The 21,597-nt window shown below is 46.6% G+C and overlaps 1 protein-coding gene across 11 annotated transcripts in view; it reads left to right on the top strand.

Annotated features, from left to right (window-relative positions):
- The window catches only part of AMBRA1 (autophagy and beclin 1 regulator 1), a 180,711-nt gene that overhangs the window by 148,930 nt on the left and 10,184 nt on the right, over positions 1-21,597 (top strand). For all 11 annotated transcript variants that reach the window (XM_030330997.1, XM_030331001.1, XM_030330998.1 and 8 more), the window contains 2 exons: positions 768-922; positions 14,967-15,106. In XM_030330997.1, coding sequence (XP_030186857.1) covers positions 768-922; positions 14,967-15,106 — 295 coding nt within the window. The remainder of the gene's footprint in view (positions 1-767; positions 923-14,966; positions 15,107-21,597) is intronic.

Genomic DNA, 21,597 nt, shown 5'->3' with positions numbered 1-21,597 from the left:
TTAGGTTGGAGTACTGATCATATCCTGCCCCTGCCTCCTTAGGGCACAGGCCAGAGGAAGATTGCTTGGCAGGAGTCTTGGCTGGTAGCATTACAGAAGAATCTCAGAATAAGAGTCCTTCCTGCCATGACGGCATCACCAACGTGCTTCTGCTGTGATGGCCATAGATAAAGGAGGAGCTTTGGTCATGGCTTGGGGAAGCTTATACACCGCGAGGCAGTTTGGCCTTGTGTATTAAAAGCCCCTAAAACGTATGTTCCCTTCAATCCAGGAATCCCACTTCTAAGGAAATAATCAGAAAACTATACAGAGATTTATGTATGAGGATGTTCACAGCAGTGTTACTTATAGAGAAAAATGTCAAATGGTGAAGAATTGCTTAAATAAATAAAGGTGCATTGATAGGGTAAAATACCATCTGGCCTTTAAAATGCTCTTATAGAAGAATATTTAATGGTGGAAAAATGGTCCTAATGTATGAAGTGAAAATAGATTTCAAAATAGTATTTTCAGTATGGTACCAATTTTTTTAAATGTGATTCTATGATGACAGTGGTGAGCATTTGTTAAGTACTTTCTGTATGTCAAACACTGTATTCAACACTTGAGACACCTTCTCATTGTACTCCTCACTGCACTCCTATGAGAGAGCCCCTGGGTAACCAAAGACGCAAACTGAAAATAAAGAGAAAAGACTGAGAGGGAACATTATTGCCTTGTGATGGCAAGAACTCTGGGAAACATCTCTCTGTTCTGTTGGCTCTCAGGTCCCAATGCCATTTCGGTGAGCCTGTCCCCAATGGGCCGATACGTAATGGTGGGCTTGGCCTCGAGGAGGATCCTGCTGCATCCCTCCACAGAGCACATGGTGGCCCAGGTCTTCAGACTGCAACAGGCCCATGGTGGCGAGACCTCCATGAGGGTGAGTGCCACGGCTTATGCCTCCACTGTCGGGCAGCTCTCCAGGCTTGGCAGGGTAGTGAAGGGCAATGGTGTGATCTCCCAGCCTAGACTAGAGGTAGCATGTTCGTAAAGAGTAAGGAAAGACTGCAGTCCGGCCCATCCATGACCAGCTTTTGGAAGCTCTGGACTATTAAAAAGCAGGAACTTTCTCACACCCTCGTTCCTGAGCTGAGCTCCCCAGAGGCCTGAAAGTGTCTTTGGATGAAGACCAAACTGAGTACCTCCTTACCTCAACACGAGACCTTTAGTCTGGAGATACATAAAGGACCCAGTGAAATATTTATGCTTATTTAAAAAAATTTTTTTTTGAAGAAGCAAACTATAAAAATTGATAAATGGTATACTATGAAATGTTCTTTTCCGTGGGTTGTAATCATGTTGGAGGATGAGGCCTTTCGGTAGCCGCTGTGCTCTTAATCATCTCGTCCATTTCACTACCAGAGAAAGGTCCTGTTGGGGCCCTGTCTTGTCTGAGGTGGACCTCTCTTATACTGCCGTAAAAGCCTTCTGGGCATCATGGGGTTAGTGGCCTTCTGAACTCAAGCATACTAGTTTCTGACTGAGTTCCCATGGGAGCTGATTTGCTTTTGCTGAGGGGAATTGAGCATTTGAATGGTTCTCTAATTAGATGGTATTTAAGCTCTGTCTCAAGCTAAGAACCTATGAATTCCCTTAGCACTTTGTGCTGTGCCATTTATAGTTTTATGCACTTGTTTATGTGTTGTTTTGTGTTTTCTTTAGCTGAGTGGTGTGTATGTTTAATCTGCCCAATTAGGTTCCGTGTAAGCTCCTTAGGGGCATATCCCCCAGGGCCCTTCATTTAGTGCTGTGCATGTAGATGTTTGATGCCTGGAATGGAAGCATTTGTTTTTTTAAAGGAAAAAAAAAAAAAGAGAGAGAGATAGGATCCACTGTGTAGAAAGTGACGGAAAGTGGGTGGCCTAGCATGGTTGTCGCCAGCCTCTTCTCCCTCCCGTCTCCTACAGGGACCCTCTATCCAACTCTGCTGAGCCACTTCCAAGCACCCGGAATTTCAGAAGGTTCTTTCTTGTCAGTGTGCCTTTACTTGGACTGTCCTCTCTCTCAAACCCAACGTCCGTAGCTCTTCACCTTTTCCAGGACCTTTCCAAATCACTCCCTCTTTGTACCACCATCGTACCTGGCTACTGGCACGCGTATTCACACTCATCACATCAGACTGCACTTACTTCTTCCCATGTCATTCTCCTCTTTGGAACTGTGAGCTCTTCATGAGCGAAGACCATATCCATTTCGCCTTTATGAAGTTCAAGTACAAATAAGGAACTTGACATCTAGGAAAAGCTGAATGAATGAAAGAGGATCTCAAGGCAAGCGTTCTCCTTCGCATTTCTAGGTGGTATCGAGCAGAACCAGTGATAGGTGACAGCATATTCCACCAAGCCTCTGAAAGGGGTGGAACATGAAACAGGCAGTCTGTGCCCTTGAAATCATACTGCCAGGGAAGTCCCAATTCTTGAATTCCAGATGACTTTGGAAATATCTGATATTAGGTGATTGGGAGAACACATTCTGGGAAGTTCACAGGCCTGTTTTCTTACCTAGACATTTGAGGATGGACATTAAGGTTTAGTTTAAATATTCTTATTTTGGTTCTCTTCAGATTCGGATGGTAAAAGTACCTGGTGTCTGCCTTGCACCACCTAGAATCCTGGTCCCAACAGCTGTTCTTCTAAATCCTTCCTGCCTAATTGTGGAATAATTGTTTATAATCATTAAGAGACAGGATCTGATTTCGGCAACACTAATGGACATCTCCAGCCTCTTCCGGAAGTCAGGGCTCCTGCCCAGCTCCTGGGCATAGCCTGCCAGTCCACCATCCTAGCAAGGTTCCTCTTTTCCATAAGTAGCTTAGAAACATCTGGCTAAGGGCAAACAGCTACAGGGCGGAAGCCAAGATGTTGTCACGTATGGGGCTGGCAGCTCAGGGAATGCAGTTGGAGGAGTCTGCTGAGGAGATACGGTGATCCGTTGCTGTCCTGCTAAGGGGCTCAGGGCAGCTAGCCAGCTGCTGCATGCCTCGTGACAAGAGCTATTTCTCAGGCCTCCTGGTGAGGCTTTTTTGATTCTCAGTAGGCACCATCTGCCACTTAGGGAGCTGAAGTGACTAGAAAGCTCCCATTTGGGAAGTGTTCCTCTCACCTAAGAGACAGGATCCAGGCTGCTGAACAAGGTTTTGCTCACCCTGTGTCCACCACATCTGCCTTTAAACCCCTGCACTACAGAAAAGTTTCTGGTTTTCCAGGTCTTGGTTGCCCCTTAACATCCAAAGGCACCAAAGCACTCAGAAAATATCCCTGAATTCAGTCATTGGTGGAAGGGAAGACACCAGCTTTTTTGGATAGCTATGCTGTACCACCGTTTAAGTCAAGGAGGGCCTTTTTGTCTGAGATCAGGGAGCGAGGGTTTAATGGGACAGTAGAGCATCTTCCTCTTTGCACAGGTAAGTATGGGTGGGTGTCTCCATCTGTAATGTCAAGCTCTGTCTTTGAAGGAATGCTTTTGTGGGTGATGGGCCTGTCCTCAAGCTTCTCTACCCAGAATTCATTCCCCTTCTTTTTGGTGGTCCTTCTTGGAAATCACCGTGATGTAATATTCAGAGGGGTAAGCTTGTTGGGTCAACTGACATTCCCAGGAGAACATCCTCCAGAGCATTGACTTACCTTATTTTAATTCCCACTAAGTGACATCTCTCCCCAAGAGATGATCTCTTACCCAGCCCCATATGAACACTCTTCTGAAAATGAATCGCTGATTGCTGCTTTGCCTTGATGCATTTATTCTAAGCAGTTTTCAGACCTCTGGATCAGTGCTTCTCAAACTGTGTTCCTCCAACAACCTGTGTTAGAACACCTGGGGTCCTTGTCAAAAACAGACATGACCACGGCAGCGGCGGGGTGGGGGTGGGGGGGCTACATATCTGCACAAGAATGGGGTGGGAGGGGTATCTGCATTTGTACACCAAACTTTCCAAGTAATTCTGATAACACACTTGAGTTTGAGAGCCGCTGTTCTTATGGACTCCTTTCTTCATTTTAGGTTTCTGCCCGCAGCCCCTTCAAGCAAGGGGGAGAGACACAGTCTCTGGTTTACATGTGGTTTTATGCGTGGGGCTTGGATCCTTGGCTAATCCTGTCACAGGCACTGTGGCCTTTGTGCGCCACTTCCTGCCAGACCTTACTTAGCTTGTTGGCTCTCTGTGCTTCCCCTCCTGTCTTCTCTCAGTTGTTGTTGCCTTCAAGAGCTCTCCCATGAATATCTGCGTTCTGGATTCTGTTCTGCCCCTATGTTGAGCCATTTTAATTTTTACCTTTGTTTCTAGGATCACGGTCTTTTTGATATTTCCCTTCTCTGCTTCTGAGACTAGGCTCAGTCTTCCCGACTTTAGTGTGGTTGGCAAATCTGGAAAAGTAAGACTGAGCACATATTTGATCATCCCCTCCCTTCTGCCCATTCTAGGTTCCTCCAAGCTGGGTATGCTATTCTGTGATTCAGGGTCTTGTTTGTGTCTGGCTACCTTATACTTGAGCCGGGGAACGCTCTTTGCTAGTTTCTGTTTGGTTTTTGAAGTTAGGCATTTGGAGATTGCTGAGCTCAAGTTTTGCTAAATTCTCAAAACACTGAACTGCCTGTGTGCCCTCTCTGCTTTCATTTTCTAATTGGAATAAGGCATAATATTGTCACAGAAAACTGCAATTAATTTTCTAAAATAGTGGCAACTTGCACATTGTAATAACTTTGGTTGTAACCAAGTGAAAGCATAATAACAAAAATATAAAATTACTAATGACACCAGAAATAGTCCTACACCAGACTGTTCTTCCATTTTTATATCAGTAATAAGTGCTGTTTTACCTAGGGCAAAAGTCAGCAGCTGTAGGGGCTGGGGAGTGGTGCTGGGGCATTTTGAACTGGAAAGCAAGAATAAGGATTAGTGCTTTCAACACCGGAATTAAGGTGCTGTGTATTCTTTTTCGCAGATGCATGGACCATCCCCCCAACAGGTGGGGGTTGGGGGCATAGAAGTGGTTCAGTAAGAACCGAAGAGGATCCTTGTTGCGTAATCCCTACAGGTCCTAGAGGCACTGGTTGCTTGAATCTTCCCAGTGCTGGTTTGCTTTTCTCTCTGGTCATTTTATTGGCAGAAGTGATGGATGAGGACACTGTCATTTGACTTGGATGGGAGAAGCTTTAGGAGAGAAAGCAATTTAGCTCTCTTTTCTCTGAGGAACAGCATTGTGCTTTTTAAGGCAAAGCCTCAAATACTTAATAAGGTCCACTTTATTGGAAGCCTTTTCTTTGTGGTTATGTGGTAAAACTGCATTTAAGTGTTGAGCAACTATTACCTAGGCAGATTGTTAGTTTGGAGGGGGTGTTGGAAAGAGAGGCAGCTCCTCTCTCCCCCTTCTCTCCCCCTTACTCCCCTCTCTTCCTCTCTTCTCCCTGTCTCTCCCTCTTCATTCCTCTCCTTCCCTACTTCTTCACCTTGCGAGTTCTGTTCTTCGGTGGTGGACTGTCCCTATGTATATCTTCTTCCTCTGGGGCTCTGGCTGTAGAGATCTGCATCCCCCTCATTCTCTAGGCAGCGGGGAAAGAACACAGATTTGTTACCATTTTTTACAGACCTACGATCTACTCTTAACTAACTGGACTGTAGTTCTCAATGTGTACTCTGCTGAGACCATATCAACATCATCAGAGAACTTCGTAGAAACTCAGATTCTCAGCCTCATGTGAGGCCTGCTGAATCAGGCTAGGGGTGGGGCCCAGCCATCCTTGTTTTACCAAGCCTCCAGATGACTCTGCCCACTCAGTCAAGATTGAGAACGAATTATTGGCTGCATGGAGATTCTAGTTAGACCTCACCTATCAGTATAACTTTGTCCTTTTCCTTTTTGCTCTCACCGTCCCTAGAACCTCATCTGGTTACTTCCATGGCTCCTAATAACAGTATCTTTCAGATACTTCTAGCAAGTTGAGAAATTGATGTGTATCTCCAGCCTAAAGCATTCTGCATCATGCTAACATCCTAGTGGTAGTACTTTAAGAACTAATGCTGTGAGGCCTTTTTCCATTTCTGATTAAAATTCTTACCTGCCCACATTTGACTTTCCTTGAGCTCTTAACCACAAGGCCTTGCCTGTTTGCCTGCACGCTATAGAATACAGAGATGCTTTGGCTTAAAAAGTGAGAAGCAGTATCTTTATCTTTCTCTCCAGGCCCTTCCCCATCTAAAGGAGTACTTCTTCAGTTCCTTTTTCCAGTATTCCACTCACTGTTATCCTTGGATGGGAGACATCACTATGATGCCCATTAATGGATGTCATCTTGGTTATAAAGAAACATCAGTTGTCTTTCTTTTTATAGCCATTTTCTGTCACTTTTATAGCCATCTTCACAGAGCCTAGTGACTGATTATTATTATAAATTCATTAAAATCAACCACAGCAAAGGCTTGATATCCAGAGTGTTCAAATTAGTCATAACTAAATTGTAGCTTAGATCTTAGGGCAGCATGGGTGTCCAGCGCTGTCAGCCCTGGCCAGTGTTTATGTAACTAACGTGTACAGGCTCTTTGGGCCAGTCCTAGCTCCATGCTTCAGTATATAATCTTCACTATAACCTCTTTGCCCGGAATTTAGCCTGTGACATAATCTACTCATCTCTACTTCCCTAGATTCTGAAAGTTTGATTTTCTTTTTTGTTTTGTTTTTGTTTTTTTAATGTTTATTTCTGAGGCAGAGAGAGACAGAGCATGAGCAGGGGAGGGGCTGAGAGATGGAGAGACACAGAATCTGAAGCAGGCTCCAGGCTCCGAGCTGTCAGCACAGAGCCCGACGCGGGGCTCGAACTCACAGATCGCGAGATCGTGACCTGAGATCGTCAGACACTCAACCAACTGAGCCACCCAGGCGCCCCTGAAAGTTTGATTTTCAAAAGTCACCTAGAACTCTAGTCAATCTAGAGTATTCCCCAGAAATCTAAGGGAATGAGCCTTTCTTAATCTTGTCTGGCCTTGGGAGTGGCAAAAACCAAAAATAAAGATATTTTATTTTTGTACCCTGGAAGGAAGGGTACTATTTCTTCAAGGGGGGATTGGGAAAAAAGAAAGACAGCTTTGTTGTCAGAAATGATTTACTCTTTCCTAAGATTTTGTCCTCATTAATTTTCTTAAAGCCGCCTGTCAGTTGATTAAAAGCTGCTTCCGCTGCAATTATCTTAAAGTTGACTTCTGAGATGTGACACAAAGCGTCTATCCTCAAACAGTGCCTTTCTTCAGCACATTGCAGGAAAGGGGGAGGGAGTATGGGAGAATTCAGGGGTGTCTCTGATGCACTTTGTCAGAGAAGGGAGGGGGCAAGATAAAACATTAAAAATAACAGTAGAGCTGCAATTAGTTTCGGTGAATTTTTCCATGACAGATTTCTCTAAAGTAACTCTGATGATTTCTTTTCTCATGGTCTCTCAGAGTGCAGCCTATTCTGTGTGTTATTCTTTTCACTCAACAAAGTTTAATTGAGCCCCTGCCATGGGCCAGGTACTTTGTGAGGTCTGGGAAGGCAGTGCATAAAATGGACCTGGTCCCTGCTCTCTTGCTACACAACTGGCGGCTGCGGCGGCGGCTGCTGCTGCTGCTTCCTCTCCTCCTCCTCCCCCTCCTCCTCCTCCCCCTCCTCCTCCCCCTCCTCCTCCTCCCCCTTCTCCTCCTCCCCCCTCCTCCCCCTCCTCCTCCTCCCCCCCCTTCTTCTTCTTCTTAATGTTTATTTATTTTGAGAGCGAGAGCACAAGAGGTGGAGGGGCAGAGAGAGAGAGAGAGAAAGAGAATCCCAAGCAGGCTCCATGCTGTCAGTGCAGAGCCTGACACGGGGCTCAAACTCACGAACCGTGAGATCGTGACCTGAGCCAAAATCAAGAGTCAAATGCTTAACCCGCTGAGCCACCCAGGCACTCCCACAACGGGCTTCTTGACTGGTCTTTGCACTGCTGTATTCCTAATATTCCCTGCACTTGGCACACAGGAGACACTGAGGAACGTTCCAGGAATGTGTGTCCCTTTGATACCTTGTGCGCTGTATATTTCCTACATATGTGTGAAGATATACCCCTTCTTACGGCCATCATCAGTGCGTCTAGCACATTTCTCCATAACAGTAATTGAAACTATCAAGGAGATAATCCTTACGAAAATAGGGAGCGTCCTGCTCATTTCACAATTTTGCCCAATATTGGGTTCTTGGAGTGCTAGTCGCAGCACTGAGACATGGTGATAGATTCCCAGTAGATAGCTTCAAAAGCGAAAAGCAGAACAGTTAGGTTTTTTTTTTTTCAAGAATTGGTAAGAGAACCAATTCTTGCATTTGTAAAAGCTAAAAGTATTTTAATGTATTTCCAATATAAAATACAAAGTATTTTAATGTTTAACTGTCCTCAAAGTGCTTCCAAAAATATCAACTAAAACGTATTAAATGTATTGGAATATATTGAAAGACTCTCTTATCCAAGGTGAATCTCTAGAATAACTTCTCATTTGGCCATTTCCTTTGAGATTCATGAAGCCAAGGAAGTTTAAGAACTTGTGCTGTGCACAGACATGTGGGAATAGGAGAAAATAATTATTTTAATTTGTTCTAGGAGCGTTCAATGCCTTGGTATTTCATTTAACACCAAAGTGGATCCCTCAGCTGAAGTAACCTCTGCTTTGTCCTAATGGCTTGAGATGCCTTTGGAAAGGCATCAGGCCAATTGAAAACTAAACTTCTTGTCCTCTGACTGCTCTTTGGGAGCTCTTTGAGAGGAATGAGTGAATAAAACAGAGTTTTCAGATCCCAGCAAATCACAAGAAGTTGGCTAGAAATGACTTCAAGGGAGCAGATTATCAATGGCAGCAGAGGGCAACACATTCCAAGAGTTAAGTAAAGGGGGCTCAGTTGGTAGAATGCACGACTTGATCTCAGGGTGTGAGTTCAAGCCCCACATTGAGCCTAGAACTTACTTTAATTTTTTTTTAATGTGTTTCATTAAAAAAAAATTTTTTTTTTAACATTTATTATTGAAAGAGAGTCAGAGCATGAGCAGGGGAGGGGCAGAGGGAGAGGGAGACACAGAATCTGAAGCAGGCTTCAGGCTCTGAGCCGTCAGCACAGAGCCTGACGGCGGGGCTCAAACTCACAAACCACAAGATCATGACCTGAGCCGAAGTCGGATGCTTAACTGACTGAGCCACCCAGACGCCCCTAATGTTTTTCATTTTTGAGAGACAGACAGAGAGAGAGAGAGAGCAAGGGAGGGGCAGAGGGAGACACAGAATCCAAAGCAGGCTCCAGGCTCAGAGCTGTCAGCACAGAGCCTGATGTGGGGCTCGAATACACGAACGGCGAGATCATGACCTGAGCCAAAGTCAGACATTTAACCGACTGAACAACCCAGTCGCCCGTAGAACTTACTTTAAAAAAAAAAAGTTAAGAAAAGGAGCTGTCGTTCTTCTTTTCTGTTGGGAGAGCTTTGGTTTAGGACAAGGGTGATCTAGGCAGATTTGTTCTTGCTTCAGCTGAATAAAGGGGAGAATTAGGTGAGCTCATATTCTGATTCTTATTTTTAAATGGTCACTTTAAAAACAACCTCCTACAAGTTCTATACTCCAAAGTAGAATATAAAGAAGGCTTAGAGACAGTAAAAAAAATTAAAATTGCTGGGAAATGATCAGATTTTCCTAGGGATGAAGACACTTAAGTAATTCATGAATCTAAGTAAATCAACAACTTGAAAGGAAGAAAAGATAAAAGGTGAGCAGAGTCTCCCTCCCCCTGCCTGCTCTGGGACTTGTGCATTTCTCAGCCTTGGACAAGATGGGTAGTCATCCATTTCCAGTGGAAAGGTCAGCTGTCTCTTAGCATCTGCTTTCCATTGATTTTTCCCTCTTCCCAGAGAGTTAATTTTCCTCTAGTAACCCTCTCTAAAGGCTTAAGGCCTCCCTTGATCTCCATCATTACCGAGAAGGCATTTCTCCTCCTCACAGTTCCTTTCCTCCTCTTGGCTTGGGTCTTCTCCTGTGGCCAGTCTGTTTCCAGTTCCAGTCTGTTTCTTCCTACCACCAGCTTCCATCGTCTTAGTTAAAACAGGGGAGATCTGCTGAGTGCACTCGACCTCTTGCCGCTGTGGAGCCGTTCCAGTTTTACAGATGATGAGATTCCCCAACACAAACAAGATAACCACAAAGTTTTTTCTTTCAGCTTCTTATCTGAGCTGATCTGAACAGTGCAGTTTGCTACTCAGACTAATGGTCTGAGCTTTATTGATATGCAGCCGAAAAGAAAACATCTTCTTGAGGGCAGCAATACATTTTTCGTCTAAATTTTATTTATTTATTTATTTATTTTAAATTTTTTTTTTTTCAACGTTTATTTATTTTTGGGACAGAGAGAGACAGAGCATGAACGGGGGAGGGGCAGAGAGAGAGGGAGACACAGAATCAGAAACAGGCTCCAGGCTCTGAGCCATCAGCCCAGAGCCCGACGCGGGGCTCGAACTCACGGACCGCGAGATCGTGACCTGGCTGAAGTCGGACGCTTAACCGACTGCGCCACCCAGGCGCCCCTCGTCTAAATTTTAAAAGGGTGGAAAGGAAGGTTTCCCACTGAGCAACTCTGGTTGCCTCTCATTCTTTTCCTGTCTTTGAACAAGAAACAAGATCCCTTTAGTTTTGATCTGGGAACTGTATTCTTTTGCTCCTACTTCTGTTAAGTAGAGTTTGGGGGATGGAAAGGCAGGTGGTACACGAGATGGTCTTGGACCCCAGAAGTGAAAGAATCATCCTCTTGTCCCACTCTCTTAGAACCATAAAGACCTTGGCGACCTGACTCGTTCTCTGGTAATGTGCCAATATGGCACTGGCTCTCCTTCTAGTACATTGATTCCAGTTCTCTTCATAGAGTTTAGACAGAAAAGAAAACAGTCTGCTTGGGGAGGGGGTTGCTGTCAGCTTTTGTCATATACCAGGGAACATCTGTAGCCAAAGCTGGTGAAACCAGGTCTCTGCCAACATGAATCAGCAGCTGGGTTTTGTATCCCGCCCCACAAAGGGTCTCCAGGTCCTGATAATCCTCCTCTAACGTAATGGAATTTGGTGGTACAACTTCATGGGATGTCTCTCTTGTCAGAGGGAGAGAGGGATTTTTGGCAGGCCACCCAGCTTTGTCCTTGACGAGTGGTAAGGAAACCTTTATTGGTGATATAGTTGGGGTGTCTTTAAGTGAAGGCCAGAGCTGTCCCTTAACACTATCTCAGATCTTCTTTCTTGTCAGTGCTGATGAACCTTGAGTGTACAGAGCCAGAGCTAGACCCCACTGGAATCTGGGAGGAGATGGCTCCCCCAGTCACTGGGCCAGATAGACTGATAGTTGAAAGCAGCAATGTTGGGAGAGTGGCCAGAGCTACCGAACCGTCTGTCAGCATTGGGGAACTTGTTGGGCAGATACTCTTTTTGTCATTAGGGCTGACTAATTGTGAGGAGAATACCCCCCTCTGTGAGGTGCTTTGAGAGCTCCAGCCAGAGAATGGAGCGGAAAGTCCATCTCTGGATGGTTCTGAAAATGGGCCAGGTTCTCATTCCTCTAGGCTCCTTTAATTTCAGGCATGTGTGAAATCAGGAGTATTGGACCGGGTGGCCTCTCAGGACTGTAAATCAGAGGCCTGCCCATCTGGCACCCTCTGGGCTCTTACTACACCCCCTCCCCCATATGTTTTGCTCTCATCTCCCTCCTTCCTACCCCCACATTAGAGTGTGATAAGCAAGCTGGTGCTTATCAGGAGTCCTGGAGGCTGCTGATCCTCACGTGGGATCTTCTGGCTTCCTGCCACAAAGCAGGATTTAGTCTAATACCCAAACACTAGAGGAGATGGGCACTTGGGAGCTGCCCTTTCAACGGTGTTCAGGACTTGACGGGGTGAGGGGCCCGGGGGAACTGCCATAGAGAACAAATTGATGTCCCATGACTACTATAGCCATAGAGGTTGTGACTATCTGTGCAGCAAGGTCTAGGGGTCTCAGTCTTTAATTACTTCTCCCCAGTGCATTTGACCTTGTCTCACCTGAGCTGGGTCATCCATCATACTGGTCTTTTGAGGGTTTTGTCTCCAAAGTAGGTTCCTGTGCTTAGAAGCAAATTGATAGTATTTGCTTGTTAATTTTTCTGCAGCAACAGACTATAAAAGGTAAACTTGTGACATGTGAGAGGCTTCTCTGCTTCTTTCCTGGTCTGGAACATTTCTGGAAGAATTCTCTTCCTCTTTGAGACCCATCAAAAAACTCAGCACAACCTTAAAGCATCTACTTTACTAACCTTATTACTCCCCCTTCTTACAAGGCTACTTTCTCTGCCCAGCTCCCTGAAGTTAGGAATGAATCATTGTGACTTCAGCTGAGACTCTCTTGTGAAGCTTTGTAGAACTGTCACAGGTCAAGACCGAAGCTCCCCTAATCCAGCCCACTAAAATTAACACACATCCCTCCTTAACCCTGGTGTACCCCACTCATGCCATCTAACCTTGGGGTGAAGGGAAGTTGAAAGTCAATGATCCCAGACATAGTTGTTTGTCCTTTGAGTGTGTGTCCCAACTCATTTAACCATGTGGCCTGCAGGTGGGACAGAAACTATTGATTTACCTTCTGGGAAGGAAAACCTCTGTGAGAAAGGGTAAAGGCACCACACCCCATCCCCTGACTTGAAGGAAAGGGTTGAATAGGTGCAAAGGGAAAAGACAGGTATTGCCACCTCCACAGAGAGTCAGCCATTGAGGCTGGTAGAGAACGGAGCAATGAGTTCGTTCAGAGCACCTGCTAGATATATGTGTGCAAGGAAGAGACTATCCAGAGGTCAAGCAACCATGTTCTACATGACTAGTTTAGAAATTCATAAACTCCATTGGGCTCTTTTTTTAGTAGTCTCCTCAGTTAGACCAAAGATTTTTGCTAATTCTTACATTTGGAGTTGAGTCAGAAAGAGAGGGCACGGGAGGTTCTTAAAGCAGCAGCTGTGGTGCCGTCAGTCTTCTGCCTCAAAACAGAGCCAATTCCGTATCTGTAAGAGACCCATTCAACCTCAGGACCATTGCAGGGCCGTCCGGGCGGTGTGCCATTAGCCGCCCAGGCACATTTCTCAGCGCCACAGAACCTGGAAAATTATTCATAACAGGATTCTCTGTGTATGTGTCGGTATGTTGAGAACTCGTGCTGCTGTCCTCTCCATTCTGGAGCCCGTCCTGGTGAAAGCATTTCAGACAGATAGACACCCAAGGCACATGAACAAGTATTCCCACATCCAGGGCTGCTTATCACTTCATTCTTATACGTGCAGTGGACCCTTAGCTCAATTTTTACTTATTTCCTCTTTTTTTTTTTTTTTTTTAAATTTTAAATCTCTCATCAGGATAATTTTTAAAGTAATAATTATTGTACCACCCTAAATTCCTTGAATATTACTTTCTAAACCACATCTCATTTGGTCTTCTTTGTTTTTTTGTTTTTTTCCATCAGGGGACAGGGAAAAGCAGATCATCCCTACTTTCATTCCTACTTTATAGATTAATACCTGAAGAGGCTAAAAGGGAAAACATTGACTACAACTCCAGTTGCTAGATTCTTGGCTTCATGTCCTCTTTGTAGACCCGAACCATCTTTTTTGAAGCCCCAGATGCAGATTCCTGATAATAATAGCAGCAGTTACCATTTATGAGCTTGCACTGTGCTGGACATTTTATACACATCATGCCTTTTCATCTCTCCACAATTATTTGGATATTGGTATTGTATCTTTTTTTTTTTAATGTTTATTTTTTTTAAGAGAGAGACAGAGCACAAGCAGGAAAGGGGCAGAGAGAGAGGGAGACACAAAATCTGAAACAGTCTCCAGGCTCTGAGCTGTCAGCACAGAGCTGGACATGGGGCTCGAACTCAAAATGTGTGAGATCATGACCTGAGCCAAAGTCAAACGCTTAACCAACTGAGCCACCCAGGTGCCCCTGGTGTTGTATCTTTTTAAACTGAGATCTGGAGAAGTTACTGTTCTAGAGAAGTGTCAGGACTCCAACCCAGGGCTTTCTAGCTCGAAGGAAAGTCCCCATCCTTCATTCTCCCTGACTAAAGTTGCTGTGGAATGTCGTGCAGCTCAGAGGCCAGAGAAATTGGAGGCTCTCTTTCACCTACTCCAAACCCTTAGCCACAGCTGAGCTGCCTCCTGAGAAAATAGTAGCTTTGGAAATAAGCCTACTATTGAAGGGAGATTCTCCCTTGGAGAAATGGATACGATCTATTTAATGGTGATTTATATAAGCTAGAAAGAAGTCATGTACCTGTGTGTTCAAGATTCCCCTCTTCCCTGCTTCCTACATCTTAGCGCACCTTTTAGGTTTCCTTAACAATAGCAGTTTTAACATTGCTTTTAATTAGATGAATTAAGAATGTTCTCTGGTGTTATCACCCCCTCCCGCCCCCCTATCACCTTCATTTCTCCATTGCTGTAAGAGCTGTGATTTCCATGGTAACGGGACTCCCAGTTGAGCTTGGCTCTCACTGGTTTGTCTGGTCAGGGGAAAGTTAGGAGCAGACCTTCCTGGGGAGTGGAGCTCTGACAGCCTTTCCAGGGGGCTACCGTAAAGCCACGAAGTGAGAAGAGCTAAAAGGTTGTTATGTTAAGGAAAGCATGAGCAATCTTCCTGCAGAAAAGCCTAAGTGACCCCTAGCCTTGCTGGACAGAGTTGTAGCCTTCTCCTAAAGTCGAGGGCCCCAGGCTCCCCCTGCCACCTCAAGTTCTGCAGTATGTGTAAGAGGCCTTCTGTTCCCAGCCTAACTGGCTCCTTTCCTCCCTGTGGTTAACTTGCTTCCGGCCATAGAAGGGACTTGGTTATTCTTGGTAACAAATTGTTTCTCCTCGAATTCTCTTTTCTTCCCTCTTTTCTCCCCCACCCAGAGAGTTTTCAACGTCCTTTACCCCATGCCTGCCGACCAGCGGAGACATGTCAGCATCAACTCTGCCCGTTGGCTGCCCGAGCCAGGGCTTGGCCTGGCCTATGGTACCAACAAAGGAGACCTGGTGATCTGCCGACCAGAGTGAGTGGCCCAGGGCGGGCGGCAGCACGGGTGGGAGGGGGTCATCCAGGCTGAGGACGTGAGCAATCAGCACCATCTGTGGGTCTGGCCGTGAGGTGGGGTCTTGTAGAAGGGAAATCGAAATTCTGCTAGAGCCTGCCTCATTCTCTGCGTCACTCCATGGAGGGTCCTTTTAACTTGAGGTTGCTAGCGTTAGCTCTCCGTCCCAGAAATCTTCAAAAGACTGGTTTAGTTATTATGTCTTCTTAAACCTAAGGCGGTATTTTTTTTCTTTGTTTTCTCTTGTTCTCTGGTTCCCTAGTGATAGTAAAATTTCCCTGCAGGCAAAAGCATAGATATCAAAGATTCTTTTCTAAACGCTTTTTGAAAAATTCAACAGGTAGTCTTAGGTTTGTATAAATGCCATAGTCATAACTTAGGAAATAAAATTGGAAATAAGAGTATTGTTAAAGCCCTAATTTGTCAGGCCACTGATCTCTAGCAGCCTGGCTCTGTGTCCTGCCTGTTTTCCTTTCTGCTTGTGCTTCATAACAGTGAAGGCAGATTGGAAAGCTCCATTTAAAATCAAAACGATTATCCGGTCTTGAAGTAAGGGGTAGGAGGGGACAGGGAACCATAGCACCTCTGTGTTGGGTTCTGATGACACCCCTTCCCCTTGTGGTGTTTTGGAGGACAGAAGTCTATTCTTTCACTTGAGACCCTGGGAGTCAGCCAGGTCTGTCATCAGTTTCCAGACCCAGCCAGGTGGGGCGCGTGAAGCTCTGTGCTTCAGTGCAGATCAGGCTGATTGCTGCGTGGGCCGCTGCAGGGTTCCAGCAGACTAAATGCCACTTCTGCCTCCAGACCGTCCTAATGCTGTCCTTCACTTGGTGCAGCGCCTTCTCCCAGGGTGTTCTGCAGATCACAGAGCATGGCGTGACTGGTCTGGTAGGGTCTCTGGCTGTTGGAAGTGTCCACTTTGCCTTTTAATAGGGCCTTTGGTGATTTTTCCTAGGGTGTGTATTTGGGTCAGTTCTTGCGGCCTCGTAGATGACTGGTGACTGAGCCCTTGTCAGCTGAGCTAGGTCAGTAGCTCAGGAGAAAGGAAACCCGGTTCTAAGGGGAGCTCTTTCATTCTATCCTGAATTTTTGGAGCCCCTCCCAAAGAGAGGCTGCCATCTGAGACTGTGGTCCTGCCAGCTGCACTGTCCTCAGGCTCTGTGTCCAGAGAGCCCCTTTCGCTAGCTCCTTGTGCCTTTCCAGAACCGTGCCTGCCTCTTTGAATGACCATGCCACTGTTAGCCCCGTCGCTGGGTCTGTCTGTCTCTGCCCTCCCTCTGGCATGACCGTAGCCGTGGAATCAGTCTGCTCTCAACTCCTTCTTTTTCCCCAAAGCACATGAGACTGCTTATCTTATCTCTGCCTCTCAGACATTTATAAGAGGAGTCTAATAGACATCTTCTCCAAAGCTGGCACAGAATTCTGGACCATAATTTTATTCTTAACAACACTGTAGTTATAGGCCCTTCTTAGTCCCCATTTCCCCAAGACATCCTTCCTCAACATTATTGTCTTGTCTGTAGCTCCAGCCACTGACCTTTGTGCCAGGCAAACTCCCATCCCCGTCCCTTGCAGAAGTGGCCTGCCCCTCCCGAGGCACAGTCTCTACTTCCAGGTTGTCGTGGTCCCACAAAGGCTTTTGTGTCTGAAACCCCGGCCTCCGCACTTGGTGTGAGTCACAGACACCTCAGCCAAACATGAAGCTGGCTTTGGCCTCTCTTCTCTCTTTTCTCCCCATATGTCGTCTTCAAGATCCAGCTTCACTAGGCTGGAGCCATCCTGGGCTGCCTGGGGAACTCTTAGCTGCAGGAACTCAGGCCTCTTCCAGGAGCAAGGGAGTCACCAGTATTTGACAGCACAAACAGCGTCCCATCGCAGACCAAGTTGCGTTGGCCTGAGAGAGAGAGAGCTAGCTTGGCCTACCTGACTTGGGGTTGCTGTTTCTCCTGATTTCTTGGGTCCTTTTGGCAAATGCCCCAAATCTTAGGGTGCGTATTTAAGGGGAATATGCAAATTAAGACAGACATGACTCTGTCCCAGGTTGTTCAGAGTTTCTCTGCTTCTCAGTCCCCTTCATATCTGTGGGATTTGGCCTCAGGCAGGGAAGCCCGAGCAGTATTCTGGTAAAGAAGGGAAGACTCAACCCAGGTCTCCCAGCAGATCAGAGACAGAATTAGGCTTCCTGACTGTCCAGTCCAGAGCTCTTTCCTACAGCTGGTTTTTGTGGGGTTTTTTTTAACCTTTTTTCAATCACAAACACCTTTGAAATTCTGATGGAAACAACGTACATTTTTCTGCAGAAAAACATACCACAAGAACACACGATTTCATAACTCTCTTAAGACCTCAGGTAAAGAATGCAGCTCTAGGTTACGTTGAGGCATTTAAGCGGTCAGATGATGGGGACGCGGTGGGAAATGAGAGAGGAGTGAGAATGTTCACATCTTTTGAATAGTTGGTGGTTGGTCTCTGGCCTAAAATGAGGAGAACAAATGAATAGGGAAGTAGGAGCTCAGGGTTGTGTCTCCAGTAGGCAGATGCCTGAGGCTCACCGCCCATCCCCTTGTGATACAGTTCTGGCACACCCTTTCCCGAGGGCACAGCAGCCAGCCAGCCAGCTGGGCCAGGATTACAGCCCTCCCTCTAAAACAGGTGGCCGTCTTTGTCCACAGACACAGGCAGCTGCACCTCCGTTTTGTGCTTTCAGTCCTGCTCTTGATTTCTCCTCCATTGTCTTAGCCTCCACACTCTGTCCAAGCACAAAGACAGAGGTCACAAGCCCCTGGGGCATCTCTCGTGGCACTGAAAACCCACTGAGGTAGAACAAGGCCTAAGGAAATCCCCATTGCTCCAGGGTAAGAAATTCTTAGGACAGGTGAGGAGATGAACAGCTGGCCCTGTAGCCCCTGCACAAAGCCAGTAGGGTGGCGGATAGCCCCGTCACCCCACCCTTCCGAGCAGTGAGGTGCTCCTTTCTCCTTTGCTTTGCTCCCCCACCCGCCACTCCTCCCAAGCTGCTGCTGCGCCTCTGGCTGACTGCCAGCCCAGCCAACACCCCCAGTGATAACCATAGTGGGCGTGAAGTACCAGATTGATGTGAGGGGGTGCTTGCTCACTTCCGGCTTCATAGATCAGCCCTACAAATGGGGGGGAGGTGTTGCTGGGAAGACCACTGCTTCTCAGAGTCAGCTCTGAAGACAGAATTGAGGGACTCATGCCAGAAGAAACTAGGCCGGGACCGTGGGGCATCTGGCCCCCTGGCTGAGTGTGGGGCCCTGTCAGCTCTGTCCCTTAAGAGGGAGCTACCACTGTAAACAGTGATTGCCATCAAGCATCACTGACCAAGGAGGGAAAAGGCAGATCCCCGAGTCAAAAGAGGAGCCACAGAGACTTCATGTTTCAGGCTGCCCCACAAGAGCCAGGTGCCAGCTCTTTCCCACTTGGCAGAGATAGTGGGGATAGATGCCTGTCCTTCTTTCCAAAGAGACAGCCATGTGGGCCAAGCCTCTGCAGCCATGTAAGTGACAGAAGAAAGAAGGATGTTCTCAAAGGGAATATTCCCTAGATGTTCAGAAGTTTAGGGGTGCCTGGCTAGCTCAGTCAGTGGAGCATGTGGCTCTTGATCTCAGAGTTGTGAGTTTGGGTGCCACTTTGGGTAAAGAGAATACTTAAAAATAAAATCTTTAAGGGCATCTGGGTGGCTCAGTTGGTGAAGCGTCCGAATTTTGATCCTGGCTCAGGTCTTGATCTCACAGTCGTGAGTTCGAGCACAGCTTACAGCTGCTACTGAAGGAATCCAGGTGTGAAGCGGAAGTCCATTTGAAAAGGCTGACGCTGGGGCGCCTGTGTGGCTCAGTCGGTTAAGCATCTGACTCTTGGTTTTGGCTCAGGTCATGATCTCACGGTTCATAAGTTCGAGCCGCACGTCAGGCTCTGTGCTGACAGCTCAGAGCCTGGAGCCTGCTTTGGATTCTGTGTCTCCCTTTCTCTCTGTCCCTCCCTCGCTTGTGCACTCTCTCTCTCTCTCTCTCTCTCTCTCTCTCAAAGATAAATAAACATTTAAAAAAAAAAAAAAAAAGGAAGGAAAGATTGACCCTGATTGGCCTTCCATGCTTCTTCATACTTTTGTGTATTGGTCTGGCTTCCAGGAAGAACCTAAGGCAAACAGTGACTGTTTGATCCTAAGACCCAAGGAGAAAGGAGATGAGTCGGGACCATTCTTCAGCTTGTAGATGGAAATCAGTGATACTGGGTATTGAAGGCTAACAGTTCCAGTAGCTAGAGAGTGTATCTTCAACTCTGATCCTTGGTACAGTACCTGGAATTCTATCCAAACTTTCAAAAACATGAGCTTGCTGTAGTCGAGCTGCTCTGACCACAGAAAGCAGAACAAATCAGGGTGAACAGTAGACTTGTTGGTGGGGGGCAGAAAGGAAGGGGGGGCCTAGACGGCACATCTGCCAGTCTCCATTGCCTCCTTCTGTTGGCTGTTGACCTCAGCACCGAATGTCCCAAATTCACAGTTCTGAGCTCACAATGCATGCTGCCAGATGGAAAGTGTTTAGGGGACGCTTTGACCATCAGCATCATGCTAACAGTTCCAGCTCATAGAATGGGCCTTCAGGTGGCTGGTCTTCTGAGACAGGAAGGAAGGTTCTTGGTCACGCAGTGCATAGCTCGGCGTAGGTTTAGTGTGAACAGTTTGTTGTCACTAACCAGCCCTGGCTAGCAAAAATTACAGAGGAAGGATTTGGCAGGGACCCAGATGGTATTGCCACCTGTCAATAAATCTTCACAAGTTTGTAAATCAAAGGCTCCCTGGCAGCTGGCTTCACATGGTGCCTCATGCAGCCAGGATTTGGCTCATCAGAAGCTATAGTGATGACTTTGTTTTTGGAGGTCTCTGCTGTTGACCTCTAGCCATTTGCCTCTTCCCTAATGGAAGGTCCTCTCCTGTCACCTGTGCCCTGCAGCGCCCTGCTATTCTCAATGCCCACAAAAATAACTGAATGTTCCAAAGGGGAAGGAGCTGCTCCTTCTTAAAGGGATGGTTTGAAGATCACACCAAATCCGCAGCCCAGCAGGCCCTCAGGAGTAGCCAAGAGGGGTTAGTACAGAGCAGGGAATGAAGGGTACTTGTGTCTGGCTGGGCCCTTTCCCTCCAAAGATGCTGGTGTGCCCTCAGGTGAAGCCCAGTCCCCAGAATCTTCATGACCCTTGAAAGACAGATAAGGGGCTCAGGCCTAGGTTGGTTTCCTTTCACCTGCAGTAGCACAGCCTCCTGACACACAGTCCCTCCTCATCCGAGCCCTGTCAGGTGCCCGTCCTGGCTAATCCTGTTTAGGAAGGAAGCACCTTACTTGACTCCCCCACAGCTGTCTTTTCCTGGCTTATCCTCTTGACCCACTGGCTTTGATTTCTCTGCCTTTTTTTTTTTTTTTAATGTTTATTTATTTTTGAGAAAGGGAATGCAAGCGGGCAAGGGGCAGAGAAAGAGGGAGACACAGAATCCGAAGCAGGCTCCAGGCTCTGAGCTGTCAGCACAGAGCCTGACGCGGGGCTCGAACCCATGAACCGTAAGATCATGACCTGAGCCGAAGTCAGACACTTAACTAATTGAGCCACCCAGGTGCCCCTGATTTCTCTGCTCTTTATTGAAGAAGTTCTGCCGTTAAAGGAAAATGCCCTAGGCCTCTCAGTTGAAAAGCTAGCTTTCACTGGAGCTTGTCTTAGCTTGGGCATCCAAAGCAGACCACCACAGACTGGAGGGCTTAATCAACAGAAATTTATTTACTCACAGCTCTGAAGGCTGAAGTCTCAGATCAGGGGCCAACATGGTTGGGTTCTTGTAAGGGCTGTCTTCTCACTGTGTCCTCACACAGTGGTGAGGAGAGAGAGCGCGTGCATGAGATCTCTTTCTTACCCTTGTTCTTCTTTGTTCTTGTTTGTTTTTTGTTTTTTTGTTTTAAACTTTATTTTTAAGTAATCTCTACACACAGTGTGGGTCTTGAACTTTACAACCCCGAGATCAAGAGTCACATGCTCCACTGACTGAGCCAGCCAGGCACCCCCTTTTCTTACTTTCTTATAAAGCCACAGCTCTGTTGGATTAGAGTCTTACCTGCATGACCTCATTTCACCTTAACTACCTCCTAAAGACCCTATGTCCAGCTATAGTCACACTGGGGGATAGTGTTCCAATATATGGATTTGGGGGGGGTACAGTTCAGTCCACGGCTGTGCTCTTCAAGCACAGTGCTCATGCCCTGTCTCATTTAAGAGCAGAACTGGCTGTTTTGAGTATCTCTTAACAGTCTCCACAGGGACACCAGAGTTCTGGTTTTTTTGTTTTTTTGTTTTTTAATTTTAAAGTGAGGTCTGTGCCCAGTGTGGGGCATGAACTCATGATCCCGATGTCCAGGAGTCTCATGCTCTTCGCACTGAGCCAGCTG

Source organism: Lynx canadensis, chromosome D1 (assembly GCF_007474595.2).
Source record: "Lynx canadensis isolate LIC74 chromosome D1, mLynCan4.pri.v2, whole genome shotgun sequence".
Taxonomy (NCBI): domain Eukaryota; kingdom Metazoa; phylum Chordata; class Mammalia; order Carnivora; family Felidae; genus Lynx; species Lynx canadensis.
The sequence above is the reverse complement of the archived record's forward strand: the minus strand, read 5'-3'. Positions and strand labels throughout refer to the sequence as shown.